This window comes from Poecilia latipinna, unplaced genomic scaffold, assembly GCF_001443285.1.
Source record: "Poecilia latipinna isolate Pla-1442-1.1 unplaced genomic scaffold, P_latipinna-1.0 Scaffold904, whole genome shotgun sequence".
Taxonomy (NCBI): domain Eukaryota; kingdom Metazoa; phylum Chordata; class Actinopteri; order Cyprinodontiformes; family Poeciliidae; genus Poecilia; species Poecilia latipinna.
Window position 1 is genome coordinate 164,281 of NW_015113520.1, and position 21,596 is coordinate 185,876.

General features: G+C 38.5%; 2 protein-coding genes across 2 annotated transcripts in view; both read left to right on the top strand.

Annotated features, from left to right (window-relative positions):
- Nucleotides 1–9,115: 9,115 nt before the first annotated feature.
- On the top strand, nt 9,116–17,724 carry prdm2a (PR domain containing 2, with ZNF domain a). Its single transcript, XM_015048816.1, has 4 exons — nt 9,116–9,225; nt 10,432–10,508; nt 11,461–15,408; nt 15,891–17,724. Exon 3 carries the CDS (start codon nt 11,531–11,533, stop codon nt 15,377–15,379), a length of 3,849 nt encoding a protein of 1,282 aa, XP_014904302.1. The 5' UTR covers nt 9,116–9,225; nt 10,432–10,508; nt 11,461–11,530; the 3' UTR covers nt 15,380–15,408; nt 15,891–17,724.
- Nucleotides 17,725–18,731: 1,007 nt separating this feature from the next.
- Nucleotides 18,732–21,596, top strand: part of LOC106957451 (putative uncharacterized protein C1orf196) — a 28,265-nt gene continuing 25,400 nt past the window's right edge. Inside the window, exon 1 of the mRNA XM_015048814.1 lies at nt 18,732–18,858. The gene's annotated coding sequence lies outside the window, so the exon portion shown is untranslated. The remainder of the gene's footprint in view (nt 18,859–21,596) is intronic.

The window sequence follows — 21,596 nt, forward strand, 5'->3', positions numbered from 1 at the left end:
AAGAAGGCATTAAAGGGAAGTAGCTAAGCAAAATTACTGTTGAACTTTGAGAAATTGACGTAATGGCGAAATGTATCAAATACAAAATGGGGGATGGGAGGGTAGGAAATAGAAAATACTGTTGCAAATCCACAGGATGTATGTATAAATATTGAATTCAGTGGCGCTACATAGGATAGAGCGAGCAACTTTCTCATTCTCTTGCAGTTGCATAGGCTAGAATTTGACAATATTCAGTATACAGTATGAACAGGCAATCATAGGATGGTGTTGTACAATGCCTCAAAAATATTATGCCCCATTATAGTTTTTTTTTTTTTTTTGCACTTAAATGTTGCAATAAATGGCAGTTAGTTGCTGCTAGAAAAATTTTGTTGCAGGATTGTTTTAGTTTAGCCCTGTTGGAGGGTTGCTTTAGCATAAGCAGGCTGTCTATGGTCATTCCACTGCACATAAATTGGTTTTAAATCTAGACGTTGACAAAGCCACTCCAAAGCCTTTCTGTTTTTATTAGGCATTGAAAGGTAGACTTGCTCAAATGCTTGCATAAACCAGGCTGCTTGAGTTCAGTTACGGCCAGTCATCCAGGTTCTGAAGTAGCCAGACCACCATCCAACTTCCACCACCAAGTTTAACTTCCAGTATATCGCTTTCTTGTTTTTATTTTTCTGAATTGCTATGTGTTTTTTTTTTTTTTTTTTTTTTTGGGGGGGGGGGGATCTCAAACAGGCTCTTTTGTTTGTTTTGCTCAGCAGTGGTTTTTACTATTAAAGACCTTTTGCCCACTTTCTTTACTATTGCTGAATCATGAACTCTGACCTTAACTGAGGCAAGTGAGGTCTGCAGTGCTTTAGATGTTATTCTGTGTTCTTTTGTGCCATCCTGGATGGAGTCACTGATGCCCTCTTGGAGTACTTTTAGTAGGGAAGCCACTCCTGGAGAGGTTCGCCACTGTGCCATTTTTCTTGTTTTTTTTTTTTAGCCTACTATATGTTGTCAGGCAGGTTTTATTCAAACAATTTATTGATTCTATATCCCTGGTTGAATTCAGACCTGGATGTGGCTTGGAAAATTAAACTGTTTTCAAAAAACACACATAAGTTGTGATCTACCGGGGTTAGTGATCATGTTTTTGTGTACATAGGACTGGGATGGTTTGGATAGTTTATTTCCCCTCAATAAACACAAAAAATAATCATAAGACAACTGATTTTTGTAAATCACTCACTTTAGTTCAGTCTGCTATAATTTTTTGAAAACATCAAACATTTGAATGTGACAAAACCAGCAAGAACAGAAGAAACCTGTAATGGGGCAAATACTTTTCCACGGCACTGCAGTGAAGTCGTTCTAGAGCATTAGTTAGAACAGTTCCCCATGCGGCCAAAATGCCCGACACCTCGGGCCAATTGCACGAAGCACAGCGTGCAGACTTTGTCCCGACCATGGGCGTCCTCTTTGAGGACGAGCGCAGCCGAAACAGCAGCCCTCGTTTGCAGGAGCACCGTGACATTCTGCCCACTTTAACACTGACACATTAAAACCTGATACACATCTGTGAAATTTAGCAGAAGGGTTTCTGCCACTGTTTCTGGTATTCTCTCACTGGTGCAGAGGATTTCAAAGTTTTGAAGTGTGCTACGAGTGGGTCTTGAATGAACTTCTTCAGCTGGCTCCTGCTCTACTTCGGGTCTCCGTGCTGCCGTAGGTTGCTAGACGTGATAAAAGTATTAGCTTAACAGCGTATTCTTCTGTTTATGTCACCAGAACAGCCGTCCAGTTGTTAACTGCATATTGCACACAGGATAACATTTCATAGCTGCACTTAGCTTTAGTGCTCAGTGTTAAGCAGGCATTTCGTTTTGTTTTGTTCCAACTGTAACTGTGCTAACTGGGTGTATAAATACTCTTATCTTACCCTGCCTGCTTTTAAAACTTGTTTAATATGTGCACTGAACGAGAGGAGTAATGTTTGATGATTTAGACTTTAGACACTGCAAATGTTTGCAATGATCCATTTCTTTTGCTTTGCCATGATGTCGTCCATTTGTGCCATGTGTTTCATGCAAACCTCTTATTTAATTGCAGTGTTTTTGTTCATACAGTTTCAATAAAGCGAGAAACATTTCACAAAACACTTGCTCATTTCCCTCTATTTATATTAGAAACCGGTCATAAAAATGGACACAACTGAGCTCATTGTTGACCAGCACTGTACTTCCCCTCTTATATACTTGTGACCGTTACAGTCCCATGACACTTATTTTCTGTTTCCAACTGAAGTATACAAATGTTAACAAGTTGCCCAGGGCTCCGTCCAGCTGCCTCCTCTCCGATTGGCCAGTTCAAGCAGCGCTTCAAATTAACGAGAGGGAGCGAAAACAAAACCCTTTTCAAGCTGGCAAACAAGCAGCGCCAAATATGGAGAGCCCTACAACGTGGAATCGTCGGGTCGGTTGGTGCCTCTGACAGTTAGGTGTGCTTTTTGCGTCATGTTGTGGAGCTTTTCATACGATGCTGTTAAGCTCAGGCAAACCTCCAGCAGTAGGCTGCGAGTTGCACAGAGATGCTCTATGTCTGGCTCCCTGTCCTCCGTGTGGTTTTAGGCACCAACCCAACACCTCCCACCCCGCCCGAGCCTCTGCCCCGTTGGCGAGCTTCATAACTCCCTTTAGCTCACTCTCTGGGTGCTGACTGCCGGGAACAATGGAGGCTTTTGAGAGGGGGCAAACGGAGAGGCTACATGAGCCGTGGCTCGCTCTCTCTCTCTCTCTCTCTCTCTCTCCTCACTACTGCAAGGAGGGGCTAGCGGGGGAGATTCTGTGCGTCCTTGCAGGGTGGAGTCACTTCCTGGGTGGGCCCTTCTTCCATCATGTGTTTTCACATACACACGCACATCATACAACATGTTCCAATAAAGATTTAAATTATAAGCTTTGCTGATGAAAAAGACCCACTAAAACTTTTAAGAGTCATTCGTCGGCGAAAGGCCTGAAAGCAGCTATTACAACACACAAACGGAGGAATTTACAAAGATTCAAGCCACATGCTCTTAACTGCACAATTGTTCTAAATCATCTTTAATGATCTCTAAAAACAGGCCTACTTGTGACATAACATTAGTCAGAGAGACATTCTTACTCAACTAAAGGTGACTAAAACATACTCGGAGAGGAAGGAGGAACCCCACCCGAGGTCTTGTACACAGATGTTTAAAGATTTGCAAGATTATTTCTCTTAAGCTGGTATTGGAAGATTTATCAGATGATCGTTTCAGTTTGTGTACTGGATTACACTCAGACCCAAAGTAAGCTTTTCTAATTATCAGAAAAATTCAGTTGATGCCCATTCGGCTACAATTAATCCCAACTGTAGCATCGAAGCGCAGATTGTGAAACAATAGGAGAATAGCGTAGATGATAAGCAGGCTTTTCTTTGCAAACCTAATCTGCCGAAGCTTGAATGGGTAATGTCTCCCTTAGACTTTTCCATATCAGGCACACGGTCAGACATGTCATGAGTGATCGTAGCAATAAAGAGCTGCCACTGGATGTTTCCACCTGTGGGAAGAAGCTGGGGGAGAGTGAGGAAAGCAAGGAAAATGCAAAGAGAACATGGAAGTGCCACACTGAACTGCTGCCACCAGGGGTGTGTTCAAAACGGCAATGGGCTCATTCAGTCTACAGCTAATCTTGTCAGGAGCAGCCTGAGAGCACGCCCACAATTCAGTTCCCCTATCAAAAAATAAAACCAATGTTTGTGTCAGTTGCCAGGAGGACACAATAAGACTCGACACAATAAGACTCGACATTGTTCACAAGCAGAAGCTTTTGACATACTGTTTACCAGTAACTTGTTCTCAATCTGCTGATGAAGCTCATCCCACAGAATTGGCAGCAAGACTGTCGTGGGTTGACTCGAGCTCTGCAGTAGTAGTCCACGTTCACCAGCATGCTTGGATAACTTGCAGGAGTTTCGGTGATGACAAAAAGTGTTGCTAGCACCTTTGAGTGCCCCAGAGAGCTGAGACAGAGCAGACTTGGGAAGGGGAGAACTGGGAACCTGGCAAATTGGTGAACAAGTTTGGGTGGCGGACACAGACTGGGTGTTGTCGATGCGTGGTAAATGTTTGCAGGGATGATGAATGGGTCACCTACATTTGCTGGTGTCGGCTACAGAAAGGCAGAGTTGCAGACAGCAATGACTAAGTGAAAATGTTCTCTCAGTGTGTTCTCTGAACGTTGGATGAATCTGAGCGGGGGGGTTTTTTCGTGCTATGTCGTACAGTATCCACTTGTATTTGCATGTTCACATTTACATGTTCTTGTCTGCACATCTGGCACTTGAGACGAATGCAATAAATTTCATGTTGATGCCAGTGACATAACATCTTGTAAGATGACAGTCACGTCTTTGTCTTTGCTGGTGTGGGACATATCTTCAGTCAGAGACCCTCATTGTTTACTGCCAAAGTCTTACTCAGTGATCTTTCTGGTTTATGAGACATGTTGGGGTCCACCTCGCTGGCTTTCTCCCTTTGTCTGTCTTGTCTTACATCTTCATGTTGATGTTGAATGTTACATTGTGTGAAGAATCACTGGCACAAACCGGTGCCCATCGCCACAGGATATGCTAACTAGCATCTGACACATGTTATAGCACAATCCCCAAGCTTCTTGTCTGAGTTTAAAGGGATAGTTCTGATTTTTTTTAACTGTTTTCTGTGAAAATGTCCAAAAACACTTTATATCTCACCAAGAGTATGTTATCCTTCTTGTTTAAATATTGTATTACCATTAGCTCACTTAATTGTATGCTTGTTTTTCTGCTGTTGAAACCAGATGTTTACCTACAAAACACATAACCTCCTTTCTCACTGTTTGATATTAAATCACACTAAACTTCAGCTGCTTTAGACCAGTTAGGATTTCAAAAAATAATTTCTATTTGGTAAATGCCAGAATATCAAAAGCTTTTTTTTTTTCTTTTTTTTTTAAGATTTTTAGATACTTTATTTAAAGGCAGAAGTTTATATAAATCACACTTTGTGCTCATTTTGGCCCATTCCTCTTTACTGAATAGCTTTAACTAAATGAGGGTTTTAAGGTAGCATTGCTTGCACAAAACTTTCAGGGGCTTTGCTATGGGCACTCAAAAACACTGCCTTTGTTTTACTCTAGCCACCTGACTTAAGTAGCTTGTTTGGTGGTATGCTGAAGCTTAAATTTCTTCAATATTCACTATTGCTACCCAATGTTATTACCTTTTGATGTTATCTGGTTTGTAAGGTGCACAATATGCTCTTTTTGTTGTTTTGAGTTTGTGTTTCATGTAGGAAGATCATTGGTGACACATCATCTGTTGCTGCCATTTCCTGTTTAGGTTTCCTGCGTAAACAATTACCCATGGTGAAATGCATCAGCACCTACAACAATGTTTGCATAAACTGCCATGTTATTTTGACTGTATTTGTTTTTTGAAAGTAAAAGTAAATTTGTCTCAACATGGCCCCTTCTCACATCAACAGTAGTAAGATGTAATGGAATCATGTTTATTTTACAAGATACACGTGCATCTTGTAAAATAAGACACATTTAACATTGATTTACAATGTCAAGTGTAACACTGTAAATCGATGTTATATTTAGCACCTGCAACAATAAACTAAACAAATTAAAAGTGGCACTTGCTCACGGAAAGGGAAGCTTAAGATTATGTTTGTAAGAACTACTACAAACAATGTCTATGGGCGTCGCCATGTTGAAAATCTGACTTCCTAACTAAAACACTGTTACTGCTGGGTTTGTCTGACGTCAGACCGAGCAGCAAATTCCAACTTCTGAGGTAATGCAGCTAAACGAAGAAGTCAAAAGAGTTATCTGCTGCAGATAAGGCACCAACTGCTTACAGCCGTTCAACAAAACCTCAGTTAAAAAAATTCTAAGCCATCCATTTCATGTTCTTAAGGATTTTTGAGATCAAGTAAACAGCCTCTTGAAATAAAACCCAATTTACATATTGGATATTATTTTCTGTTTTGATTTGATGTTGAAAACAGTGGCCTTGGGAACTAAATCTAACAGGGTGTACATACATTCAGAACTTACCTGCAGAAATCGTATCCACACGGAAACGCTCGCGTGCATGTGAAAACATCATGACACGGATATAGTTGGGGATAATGCAAACAAATCAAAAGTTAAAATACAGCATAGATGCTGCACGTAGTATGTTGCTCTGGTTTACTGTTGAGAGCAATAATTCAGCTCCACAGGTATCTGCTAAGACTTAAAATGTCTCACTTAGCTTTTACACGTTTAGGCTAAAGGGTCGTGTTTCCGAGTTCATGTCCACACACATGATCATATGCTGCAGCAACTAAACAGATCATGTTTCTACTTGGTTTGACTTCCCAGGGGTCACTGAGACATGAATACATACCTTGGCAAATTTAAAAATGTATGATCCCTGTTTATACCAGCTAACTCTACTGCTCAAAATATTAGCTTTTTCCACTTCAACTTGTCCTCGTTTTTTTCTAGAGTGCAATTTTTTTTTCTTGATCATTCTGTTTGCTTCATTTGCCTAATCGCTTGTATTTCCTTCGACTTTGACGCCTCAACACCTGGTTAAACAATGATTTGATACATGCACAATACAGAGACCCAGTTTCAATCTGCTGACTAAAGTTTCCCAGCCCCAGTTGCCATCAGCTGTGAAAGACACACAAGAGCTTTTGGCAGGTCCACAACAACTTAGAGCATGCTATAAATAAACACAATCGTAACCAAACTTCCACTAAAAAATAATAATAATAAAAAAAAAAGAATTCAACACTTATTCAATTACTTTTTTTTTTTTTTTTACCACGTGCTGTTTCAGCAAGTTAGCTGCGGGGTTTAGAATGCTGATTGTACAATACAGAGAAGGAAAAAGTAAGGCTTAGCAGGGTGGGTTAAGCCTGTTATTTATGATCTTTCATTATGGCCAGCAGAGGTCTGGCATGTGGTGTCACAGTGAAACACCACTCAACCCACATGCAACATAACAAGAGAGACATGCCATGCATGTGTCATAAGAACACCACCCATGTGCACCACAATGTCACAGATGCACATCGAGCAGGGTTGAGGGGTCCGAAGAACTCCTACAGGTTGGAAATAATGCCATGGGAAGCCAAATAGTTAGCTTTGTGTCAGTGTAGGTGTGAGATTGATATGAATCCAGCTGTTGGGATTCAATTGACGATTGTTAAGGAAAACAGAGAGGAGGACACATACTATTGGCACATGTCAGCACAATGTGTCTTCTGTTTTCTGAACCGCTGTAAAACAGAAATGACAGAGATGATTGATGGATAGGAATGTAGCCCTTATCCAACAGTTTTATCAAAATTTGAATATTTAACCAAGAGTTTATTGTAGTTTACATTGGTGTTTTCTGTCTATTAGAATTTTTTTTATTCTCATCTACTGCCCTGATAGATTTAGAAAAATTACCTGAAGATTGCTGCCATTAAACTATTGCCCCCCGAAAATCTATACAGCACCTATAAGGTTTAAGTTACAACCATTGCAACATACTTCCTGGGAGCTTCAGTAGAAATCCCTAACTAATATTAGTGTCAACTAATATTAGTAACTAAATAAGTAACTAAATAAGTCTTTAAATAATTATTTTTGGGGAAAAAAATTAATGGAATGGACAGGTTACTAGTCTATTGAAGGGCAACACAGAGACAAACACCTGAGAAAAAATGAATTTTCTTATTTTTTTAGATTAGAAAATAGAAATTTTGTAATTCTAAATGTCATGTTTACATTACCTGTATGTGGAAAAATCATTATAATTAACAGAAATAATGGCTTTCAATTCAAACACATCTGTGTGTGATTAGTTTCACTACTAAATTGCTTCTCAGTGTACTGAATGGGTTTGTACACATCTTTTTATATGGCTTTTAAACTATTTAAAGTTTTCACATTTTTTTTTGTCTGAAAACAAGCTATAAGTTGTCTTATTGATGAATATTTCTTTTGTTTACAGTCTGCAGCTTAATCCCTCTCTCTTCAAAATATAATCGCTTGAAATGGTCGTAAAGCATATAGTTCAAGTTAATACAAACAAATTAATCAAACTACGTGTTTGTGCACAGATATTTTGTAAGCTCTTTACCTGAATAAATGCGATTACACGCATTGCTGAATAACACCTCAGATGTAATCACTGTATATACTACGCACATAAGTATCATAAGGTTACTGTGGGATACCAAAAATGACTGCACATTCAAAAACAATCCCTACTCTGGAAATTTGTAAATGTTGCAAACATTTACCCGCGGAGGTGCGCTCATCTTTATTGAAATAAAGTCTTTTAATTTTGCCCCCTCTCCTGGTCAAGATAACACACTACAATGGCAAAGAATATAGTGACATGTTTTTATGGCCATTTCTTTAACCCGTTATCCAGTTTTGACAAATCTGGAATAATATTTCTGATATTCAGACAGCATAAAAAAAATTTAATGAAATAATGTCAGATCACAAAAAAATGCTGCAGTTAATCGTCGAGTTTAATTTTTAATGCAACACTTCCCAGTTTTACTTTGAAACAACCATTTTTTTATGGACACGCGCAGGTGCGCTCCTGATTTATTTATTTATTTTTTAACACATCTTCCTCTTATTTTTTAACAATATATCTGTTACTTTCACCGTGTGATCTAAAACAAATTGTATAAATATTTTTTCAAAAATTTCAACTGTACCATGTAAAATGGGCATAAATATTTTTGGAACTCGTAAAATTCAATGGCAATTACGTCGGATACGAAAAGTTAATAAAAAAAGATCGCAGACATTGTAAAACCATCTTTTACACAAGTATTCAAATTTTCTTCACGATCTAGGTTTTCGGTATTCAAAAACATTATGTGTAAGTATTACTAATTTTAATTCTATAATAATAAAATGATTATATTCACACACCACAATAATAGTTTAGTTCAGTTTAGGTGTATTTTATCTGCAAGAACAGTCTTTTTGTCCTTTTAAAAAATTCAACTTTAAGAAGCCTCTCACTGATTGGTTATATTTTGACATCCTAATTCCCTGTCCAATCAGAACGCCGGAATTTTGTTGATAGAGTAAAGTGGAAAAACAGCTGTCTACAAGGTGCACAACAGGACTGTTTCAAACCTTTCTGGAACTTTGGAAGCAACATGTATGTTTAAAGACCTCCTTTTTCTTCCAAATTTTATCCACCAAGCTGTACTTGAGGCTGTCGCGGTTAACATTTGGTTTTAATTCTTGGCAAAAGCTAACAAGCTAGCAATAGCATTGTAGCTATCGGTAGATGCGTACACAGCGGTCGATAACAACTCCCTTTTTTAAAATGGTGTATGAGGCTTTGTTCGAAGACGTTAGTTTAGTAATTTCTTAGTGTCTTAATTCTGCTCGGTAAATAGTTAAAAGCTTGCGTTCGTAAATCTAGTTGACCTTAAATTAAGAGGAGCTAGCTGGCTCTGTAGCCAGAGTAAATGTGACGACGTGTTGTGTGAGCTGTTAGCAATGGAGCAAGGACGGGGCAGCGTCACGGAACCAGGGGAGGCGCACCTCTTCGCCTGTCTGCCTTTAACTTATTAAAATAAAACAACTGTTATTTATCGGTATGTACGTGGTAGTGGTAAAAAAAATAGACCTGTTGTAGCCTACAGTAATTAAAATAGAAACCGAATATTTTAAAATAGCTTCTACTAATTCATTACTGTAGGCCCTTGAATTATATAGATTCTGCTAATATATTTAATAGTGCCTCACTTGTACAAGAATTCACCGGATCATTGTGCTGTAAATATAACGGAAATGTACATATATTTAAAAAGTCTTTGTTTACGTGTCATCTCGTGTCTTTATGTACTTAAACGCTGCATTGTGTGCATAATTATGCGAAATATACATTTTAAAACGTATGTTTTTGGAAAAGCGTGTTTCGAATCAGTGACAAGTTAGATTTAGGCTTTGTGTGTATTTAAATTGACATTTGTTTTCCAAACAAGATTCATGGGAGAACAAATAAGACATGACAGGCCTGCCATTTTGTCATAGAACATAAGGTTTATGTCAAAATCCACCTCCCTATTGTCAACTGTATATTTTGCTAGTATTTTATAACTATTGATGTAAAAGACATTTAAATAATGTTTAAGGGTATCTAGGTAGTATTCTCAAGAGAATTTTCTGTTTTGTTATCCTTTAATGTGCTTTATTTTTTCTGTTCCTATCTGTTAAGAGGAACTACTACTTGTATCATTCACTTTCACCTCATTGCTAATTATTAAATTGTGCTTCTTTTTGTTTTGTGGGAGCATACAGTAATGATCAGTTTTCCTTTAAACCATTTACATGTTGTTGTTTTTTTCCCCAACAGAAAAACCTCAAAAAAAAAAAAAAAAAAAATCTGCATAAAGCTCCACAAACACCCATTCTAACCTTGCGGTAAAAATGGTAAGCCAGTCTAAATATTTAAATTAACCTTACCAACTTTCAAAGAAACATTTGTAAATAAGAAGTGTAGTTCTATAAAAGGTATTCCTCTGTTGTTGCTGTTCCATTACGCTTAAATGTTAAAGATCATTAAACCAATTTTAATACAAAATGTAAATACAGTTAATACAAAACTGAAGAACGTGTTGATGACAGTTGTTGCTACTTTCAGTTATGTTTTGTATTTTTATTTTTATTTTTTACGTAGTCTAGGCTTGGTTTAGTTAGGCTTTTTTCCTTTATAAAATGAATTTGAATATTTAATTTGTTTTTGTGATGTGATATTTACAAAGGAAAACTGTAAGGAGGACATACTTTTTTCACAGCATTTCTAATCTAATACCGTATCAGTTTTAGACACATTTTCTTTTGGATTAACGTTTTGATATTTTTCCAGAAATATATGATGCATTTGTGACGTAAACTTAACATATAAGTTTAGTTGTTTTTTTTTTTTTGTTTTTTTTCTGGCATGTAAAACAATTTTTCTATGTGGTACAGCAACGATGTTAACAGTTGAAGTATATTATTAGGTCTCCCATATCTTATTTATATTTATATTTATCTCAATCAGTTTTTTATTTCCTCTATAAATTCCTTTTCCCGTTGGAATTAATACATATGATGCTTGTTGCTTAAATCTTGTTTCTATCTTATGGCAAGGCTTTGCCATTGTTAACCATGTTGCACTTATGATTGGTTGTGTTACTACATTCAGGTTTTTAGGATTGACCTCGTAAAAAGGTCAATGATGTTTAGATTCACAAACGACATTAGCCAGCTAATATTTCCTATTGCTAATGCTTCTCATAGTCTTGTTTCTTTTCTATTTTGCTAAAGTTGATGTAATTCAATCCTTCAATGATCTGTATCACACTTCTGAATTCTAGTATTTTCTTTATCATCTTAATAGGTATGACTGCTCCTGCTATCCTGTGTGGAAAAACATCGATCAAACAACTATATACATATGCTAAGTGAGGATGGAAGACTCTTCCCACTTGTACATCTCTGAATGTGGAGACAGGGTGGATACACAAGAACAACTAGATATCAGCTGGGAGCACTTATATTCTCACAAGCTCCCCATCGAAGATACAGACAAAAAAGCTTTTGTGTGCCACCACTGTAACAGATGTTTTACCTGCAAACAAGGCTTGGAACGACACATGCACGTTCATCATCCTTGCAAACCTCCAGAGAAGATATCCACAAGTATGAACAGACAGCATGAGGAGGGCAGGATCCCTGATGGCCAACTGCATCCTACAGTGAAAGAAAATGCCAAGCTGACACAAGAGGAAGTACCTCAAGTACTACTAAGTGAATCTTTTCAACAACAGACACAGGCCACGAAAACTATTTCCACTGCTGTTTTGGAAAATAATGGAGAACAAGCAGAGCAATATATGCTAGATGTGTCTAGTAATATTTCCGAGAATCTTAGCTTTTACATTGATGGAAAGATACTATCAACAAGTACAATAAATAACTGTGAAATGGAAATCCGCTCTGGGTCCTCTACTTTAGTTGGAATGGACACCCTAATTTTGGGCCCTGCGCAGATTAGCCAAGTTTTAAACACAGATACAGAAGCACCTGGTCAACAACAGTCCAAAAGAAGAACCGCCACACCACCTCTCCTACCACAGATTAAAACTGAACTGCAGTCTGAGGTGGTCATGTCTTCACCCTCATCATCACTTTTGTCATCATTGATTGAGAATCTGTTCCCTCAGAATACAGAATCAGAGATTGTTCAAGAGGAACGCACTGTGTTCCTGTCTCCAAAACTTAAGCAGCTTCTTGAGAAACAGGAGGGTTTTAAACCTGCAGTTGCCCTCATCACTGATGGACAGAAGTCTTCATCACCTCTTTCACTCAATGTCCTACCTTCTGGGACTGGAAAGTTTAGGAGAAGAACTGGCTCTCCCACTGGGACGTCACAGCAAATTCTTGTGGCAAATGAAGAAACGGGAGAGCCAGATCCATTGGACTTGGGTGATGGAAGTAAAAGACAGATTGATGCTCAGCGTAATTCGCCTGTCCAACAAACAGGAAATGAGAATAATGATGCAACTCATTCTATAGCTGTGCCTGAAGGGAGTCCCATTTTGTCAGAGAGTTGGGCCCCAGCTACTGGTGGTAATCCATGTAACCAGCAACCCCTGGATCTTTCTAATACAGTCAAAAGAAATGAAGATGAAGCATCAGCTGATGCTGCGCTAGATTTGAGTTTACAAAGAAAGAGCCCTGGTGAATCTGATCCTATGTGTAAGGGTTCAAATTCAAATGTGGCGGAAAAGGTCATAATGAGTAGTGAGGAGCAAATTATAAGCCACGTGAATCCAGAAACGCCTGTAGTTACAGACTTGACTCTTGTAACAGGTTCGGATGTTGTGAACCAACTGGAGCATGTTGCTGAGGGACTTGTTTATGGACTTGCCTTACCCCCAAATTCTCTGACTCAATCACCTGCGTCACTTGCTCCTCTTGCCTTGGAACCATCTCCACAGTGCGCCATAGCATTTGCTTCTCCAATCACTCACACTGTACTCCCTGCTGCTCCCTCGTTGATCACAGTTTTGACTCCACCGCCGTCTCTTTCCAACCCCTCAAACCAACCAATCCAGGTACTTGCACCAAACATATCTCCAGAACCCTTGGTGATTTGCACAGAAAATCCATTAAATTCGTCACAGTGTGATTTAACTACTGCATTTGCCTCCGCCAACTCTGCAAACATTGTCACTCTCTCCCAGCCACTTGACCCAACCCTGAATCTACCTAGCCACGTCTTTCTCACTGATCAGATTGCACTCAACACACCGATGGTTGAATCTGCTCCTGTGTCAGAAGTGTCGTTCCCACCCACTGTAACCTTAAATGATTCCCTACTCAAATTAGCCAGCAACACTGTCTTAATAGAGTGTACTATAGCTCTCGAAGCTCCAGGAGGTATTGTGCCAGCTGCAGTAACTTTACAAGAGAATACAGCTGAGCCTCTAGCACCCACTCAGATGGTCATTAATCAACAACAACAGATCACATCTTTACCCGATCCTCAACCTGTGGACACTCCTGGCATCCCAGAATCTGTAACCCTGGCATCTAACACCCCAATGACGTCTGATTCTCCTCCTGTGGCAGACTCAAAACCTGGTATAGAACTTGTTAGTGCGGAGCTTCCTACAAAAAAAGTCGAGGAAGTATTTGATGGGTCTGTTTCTATGTCTGAAACCGCACCTAAAACACCTCCTGCCTCTCCTCCTGACAAAACTGAGGAAGAACCCTCAACTGATACAGCAGTTGATGCAGAGGAGCAGACTTTCACCAAGAATTTCATCTGCAACGTGTGTGAAAGACTCTTCCACTCAATGAAAGAACTTGGCCATCATGTGGCTGACCATGCAGATGAATGGCCCTACAAATGTGAGTTCTGTGTGCTGCTGTTTGGCAAGCCATCCGCGCTTCTCGACCATCGATCGAGTCTTCACGGTGTCGGAAAGACCTACGTTTGTAGTGCATGTACAAAAGAATTTGTCTACCTTTGCAATCTGAAGCAGCATCAAAATGAACTGCATCCTGGCCAGCAGTGCTCACACACGGAAGAAGAAAAGGGTAAACTGAGACCTCAGAACTACAACAACACAAGTAAAATCAATACAGATCCTTCAGTCACAAAGTCGCCAGAGGAATCAAAAAAATCTGTCAAAAAGGAAGAATGCGACGTCGACATGACTGCTGATGAGCTCTTTACAACAATTAAGATCATGAGTTCAGATGGAGGTAAGATCAAAGGGCCTGATGTTCGTCTTGGCATAAACCAGCATTATCCCAGCTTTAAGCCGCCTCCCTTTCCTTACCACAACAGATCCCCTGCAGGGTCACTTGCTTCAGCTACTAACTTCACCACCCACAACATCCCACAAACCTTTAGTACAGCTATTCGGTGCACCAAGTGTGGGAAAAGCTTTGACAACATGCCAGAGCTGCACAAGCATATCTTGGCATGTGCAAATGCAAGCGATAAGAAGCGATACACGCCTAGAAAAAATCCTGTCCCCTTGCGCCACTTTGCAAAAACCCAGATTGGAGTTTTGTCTACGACAAACTCTGCTAACGGACTAAATACTTCAGTCAGAGTCAGTCAGGGAATCCGGTCCAAACCAAATCAAGAGCCACCAGTCAAGATCAAAATACTCAATAAAAGGAAGAAGAAGTTTGTCCAGAGGATTATGCCACATAGAAACAAGTCAATTTCTTCAGCAAACAAACTGTCACCTGCACAGGTAGAAATCTTTGTCTGCCCTCACTGCAACAGAGAGTTCACAATGCGCCGCAGCAGAACCAAACACATGGCCGTCTGCCCCAAAAAGGCCAAGGAGATGAAAAAAAGGAAAGAGGGAGGAATCTCTCTCACGAAAGAGAACAACGAACACTCGCATCGAGGAGTTTCCCATTTAAAAGAGAAACTGCAATCCCCGCCTCGGCATAACACAAGACTCCAGACATCTGGTTCTACAAAGAGACCTGCCATTCTTCCAGTGCAAACCGTCTTCTCAAGCAAACGAAGTAAAATCATCATTAAGGAGAGCATACAGCCCAAACAAGAGGCACCCACATTGGCAGAAGTTCCCATTCGCACTTTCAACCCGTCTCTGCGGCAGTACAGCAGAGTGCAGCACAGCATCAAAGGAATTCCCATTAAAATCACTATTGTGAAACCTCCGCAGAGTGTCCCACTGACAGATAAATCTGCTGCTGCTCAGACTGAAGAAGTTGCATCTGGAGCCATTAAAGGCTGCCCTGAGCAGAAAACCTCAGCTTGAGAACATGAGTAATCCTCCAGGATGTGCAGGTAAATACATTTGTACCAATAGTATAATTGATATAGAAAAGTGCAGGGTTGATTTTTGTGTCTGGTGATCCATCTCTGTTGATGTGTGTTTAGGGTCAGTTTTCTCAAAATTCTGAGATAATGTTGCCACGCGCAATATCTTTTAGCTAATTCCACGTGGTTACATTTGTGATAGTAGGACAAACAAGGCCTTTTTCTGGTATGACTCCCAAATGGGAGTCATACCATTTGGGAGTCATGCATAAAGCATAAAGGATCCAGTAGTTGTAATCTTGGTGACAAGATGTTCCTCTTTGCTGGTGTTTTCTGGCTGTGGGATTTCTTTTTTTGGCTTTTACCATTCTCCATGTTTCTTTGGTTGCATTTTTTACTATATCTTTCTCTGGGGTAAAGCTATGTGTGAAGGGCAATGTACATAAAACCTGATGATTTGTTATGTTTTCCATTCATAACTTTAATTCTGTATTATGTTGTCGTTTCAGGACTCCACTGTATGAAACGTTGTCCGTTACCCTACAGGGAGAAGTACTGGTAATCACACTGGAAACCCAGTAGACTGCATTATAGTGTACAATAAATGACTGATTACAGAAAGGATAAAACAGGCTTGTAATGCGAACTTGAGCGAATGTGTGAATGCCATTTTAGTAGCTTGAGATTTTGAGGAAAAAAAGAATTCTTCGTTGCATAAGCTTGCTGTGTCAATAGCTTGGAGTTGCACTTGAAGTTAATCTGGCTGCTTCATGCTACAAATTGGAAAAGGAAGTAGGATGAACTGAGCTCCTCACATTTCCTTCTTGATGGGCGGTTTAGAGAGCATGGCAGGTGGCAATCATTTCTGGCATGCATTTGCACTTTTTCTTCTTTGTACTCTGTTGCCTTTTGGTTTCAATTCTTACTGCATGCTGTGTGTGAGCCTCTGCTCTCGCTACACACATTTATGATGAATTATGTTGATACAACTTCAATACTGAATCTGATCATGAAGCTTTTCTCTGAGGGGTAAGGTCAGCAATCTGAGTAAAGAGTCTACTGTTCAAAAATTCAACATTTGGAGATTTTTTTTTTCTGAAGTTACAAAAAAAAAAAAAAAACCCTGAGTTTTAAACAGTAGCACAATATAATGTAACCTTGGCCTGAACCTCATGTTTTGTAATCATTAATTTTTAGAAAGACAGTCGGAGTAGTGGGTTTTCCATAATTGCTGTGAATGTAATATTTACTGAAATTAATGCTAAAAGCATTTTTTGATGCCCCGCTGCTACTAAATGAGTTTGAGTAGAATGCTCTTGTGTGCCATGAAATTTATTTAGAATGGTAAAATACAGCATGACAACAGTGAAAGTGTATCATCTTTCAGTATTTCTCAGACGAATAATTTATTTAGCTGCTTTATATAAACCATTGTCTTATTGAAATTTACTTTCACATCTGAGCTACGTGTAATTCTTGTTCAGAGGGAATAGCATATGAACATCTTTTAAGTTAAGTGCGATGAAGTGTTATTTTCTCATGCATTTACAGATTGATGTAAACAAATTCTCTACAACTGAGAAATCTTGCCAGTTGATGCATTTGGACCGCAACCCCAAATAGAAGTACTGTGTTTCTATTATGTGAAGTTAGTTGCATCTTTGACTGAACCAATCCCAATATTTGGCATCTGTGCATTTTCATCTGACTTACTCTCTTCTTTATGCTTTGTTTTGCACATCTTCCCAGAAATACTTATCAAACATTTGTTTTGTGGTGTGTTGTTATCCCTACAGTGATTGAAAATGTAATATTGTTTGTTTATCATCTAGAACACACAAGCACTTCACTTTTGTTCGTACTTTCAAAAATTGTTTTTGGCTGGGAGATGATATTCTTGTGTGATATAAAAAAAATGTTGCACAGTGTCCTAAATCAAATAGTATTTGTTTTTATGTAAGATTTTGTTTCTTATATCAACTAAAAGTTTGGAAAAATAACTGCTATACAGGGTAATTATTTTGTGTGAGATTTAAATATTAATTTTGTAATCTGAAACTTGATAAGTCTCTGTATCTGTTAATTTTTTTTTTTTTTTTTTTTTTTTTTTGGGTTGGTTTTTTTGGTTCTGACTGAAACCTATTGGATGTACAAAATAGATTGGGAGACAGATGCTGAACTGTGAAAAGTGCTTGTAGCATTTTAAAAATGTAAATTGAGTCATGTATATTTATTAATAACTTAAAATCATGTTCTTGAATAATTCCTGTTTGATTTGCACTAAAGTTGCTGTTTTTTTTTTTTTTCAAGCACGTGTTAAAAATAAATTGAGCGTCAACTGAATATGAGTTGTGATTCTCTGTTTAGAAAATGTTCCTTGATGTGGATTAGCATCTAATTCAGCTGGGTTCAAAGTACTGTGACTTATAAACAAAAGTCAAGATGTACAAGCTACTGATTCTGACTAAATCTTTTGTTGAAATGAGTGTGTCCAAAATTATAGCAGATATATTTAGTCATAGACATCATTGATGTTGAAGAAGAAAAAAATACATTATTTAAAGATGAAGACTCAAAAGGATATAGTCCATCTGTCTATGATTTGAGAGTAAAGTGGGCCCTAACAATATTTAGAAGAATAATTAACATTTATTGGAGTGGTGAACCTAATTGAATACGTAAAAAATATTTCAAAAGCTCTAATATAAAAAGCAAAAGAGAATGATGTGGAAGAGAACAGAAAACTACCCTTCAAGGAGATTTTAAAAAAAAAAAATCCTGTAGTTATCTCCCTGTTTTAACACAGCTGAATCAAATGATGGCTCGTTAGCAGGCCTGAGCAAAACATTGGCATGCTGAGTAGGTAGTTACGCTACTTCCCAATTGCCAACTTCCCATTAGGAAAAATCAACTGGAACTCTCTCCTAGCTCAGATTTCCCACTGGGAGCTACTCCAGGTTAAGACTTACTGTCGACTTTGTGTTTCAATATAGCCGCTCCTAGCATCAACAGTAGATTTAGTGGAAACATGTTTATACAAGACACACATTGCATGTAGCGCCTACAACTCTACACTGAACAAACTACTATAAGTGGTGTTTGCTTGTGGAAAATAAAGCTTAAAATTATCTTTGCAACAGGTACGGACGTCGCCATGTTGAAATTCCGTCTTAATTGGAACACTGTCACCTCGGGTTATTTGACTTCCGAGGTAACTGGAACGCAGCATTACTACCAGAGAGAGAGAACTAAAACATGCAGAAAACCGACCCTTGAAGACTTTGGACACCCAGGTATTAGGAGTTCCTCTGCTTCAACACGTCTGATTTCAATTGATGGTTGATTAACAGGGTTTTCCTGAACTGGTGTGAGGTGTGTCAAAATCGGGGAAACGTCTACATGCAGGACAGTGTGCCTTGAGGACCAGGGTTGGTGAACAACACGGACAGAAGACACTTTCATGAAGCCAAATTATTGGTAAGTCATGGCCAACAAAGTTCAACATTTAGAAAAAAAAAATGCCCCCAAAACGTTTGAGTTGAGTGTTTGAAGCAAACCTGCTGAAAAATGAACAGCTATTCCCTTTTCCTTCTTCCCATGTAGTCATTACAGATAGTATGAACGTTTAATATTTTGCTTAAGATTAGAATTTCATACGTCCACATTGCTTTTTCATATTCTGAAAACTAAATGTTTTGAACCATACTCACTTTTTAAAACAACTCTTATATAAAATTAGCGGTATATTTCAACAAGGTACAGGATGGCCAGGTGGGGGCAGTGTTTCCTCACGCTCTCTTTTTTTCCAGTGATGAATAAAAAGCCGATATGGTCAGATGCCACTGCTGCTTCACTTAATGCTGGTGTTTGACAGAAGACAAAACAATGAGAGGGAGGCAATTTCAGCTGAACACAGGAGCAAAGACGGTCAAACTCACTGTCACTCGCTCTCCTGCAAAGCAATTAAGAATCCTGCAACAAAGCGGCTTTTTAAAACATGTTATCTCTTTTGTTTCCAAAGAGTTCAACATAAAAGGACCATTTTAAAGAGGGGGGAAAAAAACATAGGGTAATGTACATTTGTGTGAGAACAGGATGAATTCTGTAAAATGTCAAATGCGTTCCCCGGAGTCTGTGTTTGAAATTTGTGTGCACATATTTTGTTCTGATGACTGAATTGCAGCCCCTGACCTTTGACTGTCCACTAAGATTTATTTACCAAGATAGTTGCGTAATTTTTTTTTTTTGCTGGTGTACTCTGGGGCAGAGGTTGAGGTTCTATTTAAATAAAGTGACAAGTTGTGGCAAAAGAGCAAAACAAAATCCCAAAGAGCAGCAAGAAATGGAAAGTAGCAGTTTTTTTTTTCCTTACAAAAGACTTGGGCTCTTGCTTCAGTGCCGAGAAATCTAAATTGCTGTACAACAAACTTATCCATCATGCACCTTTTCTCATGATCAAAAATGAATATCTTGCTGTATGAGAAAAATATTTGGGAAAACACACAAACAAAAAACTCTTTTTAAAACCAGGTGTCTCAGTTTGAGTGAGAGGAGTCCCAGGTTTCTCAAATACAGTTTGCAAGAAACATAGATTTGTTTTTTACTGCTACGTGCTTAATGTAGCATAATATATACTACTTTTTTAGATGCAGTATAAGATACTTTTCGAAAACACAGGACTGTTATTGCCCACTTGCTAGCCTTTCCAGCCTCTGCATATGTTTACAATTCCACCCACCACACACTCTTGTCTTTGTTCAAACCCACACGAGTAAATTTTGCAATGCGACTGGCATAGTAGAGTTTTAGTTGCACAGAGAACCTGAGAAAAGCGGCGAGAGAACCCAAAGTTTGGATCAGTGTGTACAGATAAAGGTATGTTTTTCACTTACTTTGACATGACTTTGCCTCAAAGATCAATTTTTTTTTTTCAGAACAGTTTAAATTCTCAGTTTGCAAGGTTTCATTTTTACATTTTGTGCTGGATTTATTAATGACTTAATTTGGACTTTCCTCTGTCCAGCTTTAAACAACAGACATACCATGTCGCCACCTTCCTGAAATAATGGCCCAAGTCTTAGACAGCTCTCTATTAAGATGAAAAAAAATATATATATTCTTCCTTATATCTTTGCAGTGAGGCCGTTATCACTTACCCTGAACATCAATAACCATGCAAAACATTGCAAAAGCAGCATCATGCTCCAAGGATCCTTGTTTTTAGCAGGAACAGGGAGGCTGTTGGTCAGTTTATTAGCTGAACACATTGTAGTCCCAGTAAAAGAAAAACAGACATTTTCTTTACCGTGTTCTTTCTGCCAGTCTAATAGATAATTCAATTGAAACAAATTGAAAGCTTAGATTAGAACGATGAAGTGTTTTGCAAGGTCTTGTACCACATTTCATCATTCCGTACATTCGTCTGTGGTTTTTAAAGATGTCTTTGAGTCTAATTTTAAAAAGACTCTTGAGATATAAAAACTTTTTTCAAGAGTGTTCTGACCTTTTAAAAACCCAAGCCTTGCATAACGGTTCAAATGCAATTTGTTTGCAATGACATGTAGTTGCCAGAACTTCTTGCAGGACAAAACAAAACAAAACCTAATGTAAATTTGGACTGGATCTAAATAGAGAGCAGCATGTAAAATAACTTTGAAGAGTAAAGGCTCTAAAACTCCCACACGATGCCTTCGTGTTGATAGGATGCAAACATGCGTAAGCTAGCTTCAAAATACCATTAGCTGACATGATGGAACAAAGCAGAGCATCCAACATAAACATTAAATTCACAATGACATGTAAGGAACCAAAGTGCTTTTAGTGTGGTGCACATTTAGCTAATTTACAGTGTAGCACTGACGAGAGTTTTTAAGCCTGTCTGACTTTATTGCCCATTTCAGAATAAATGCACCTTAGTTTTCATTAGGTTTAGAGATTATGTACAACTAATAACCAACATCATAAGAGGTTCTGCATGCATTCAGTGCCTAAAAGTATTTTTTTGTAAATTAATGCTGATTTTGAAATTGTTGTAATTGAGTCATAAATGGCACCTTCATGATAGCATATGGCTAATTCCTTCGAAAGCAGACTGCCGTTCCTGTTTGTCCATCAGAGGCGAGGTTTGTGTGTTCTCTATTTGCACACACAGTTAAATCATTAGCAGAGAAGGTAATTTCTGCTTAATTGTAATTGTTCAGCAACATGCAGCACGG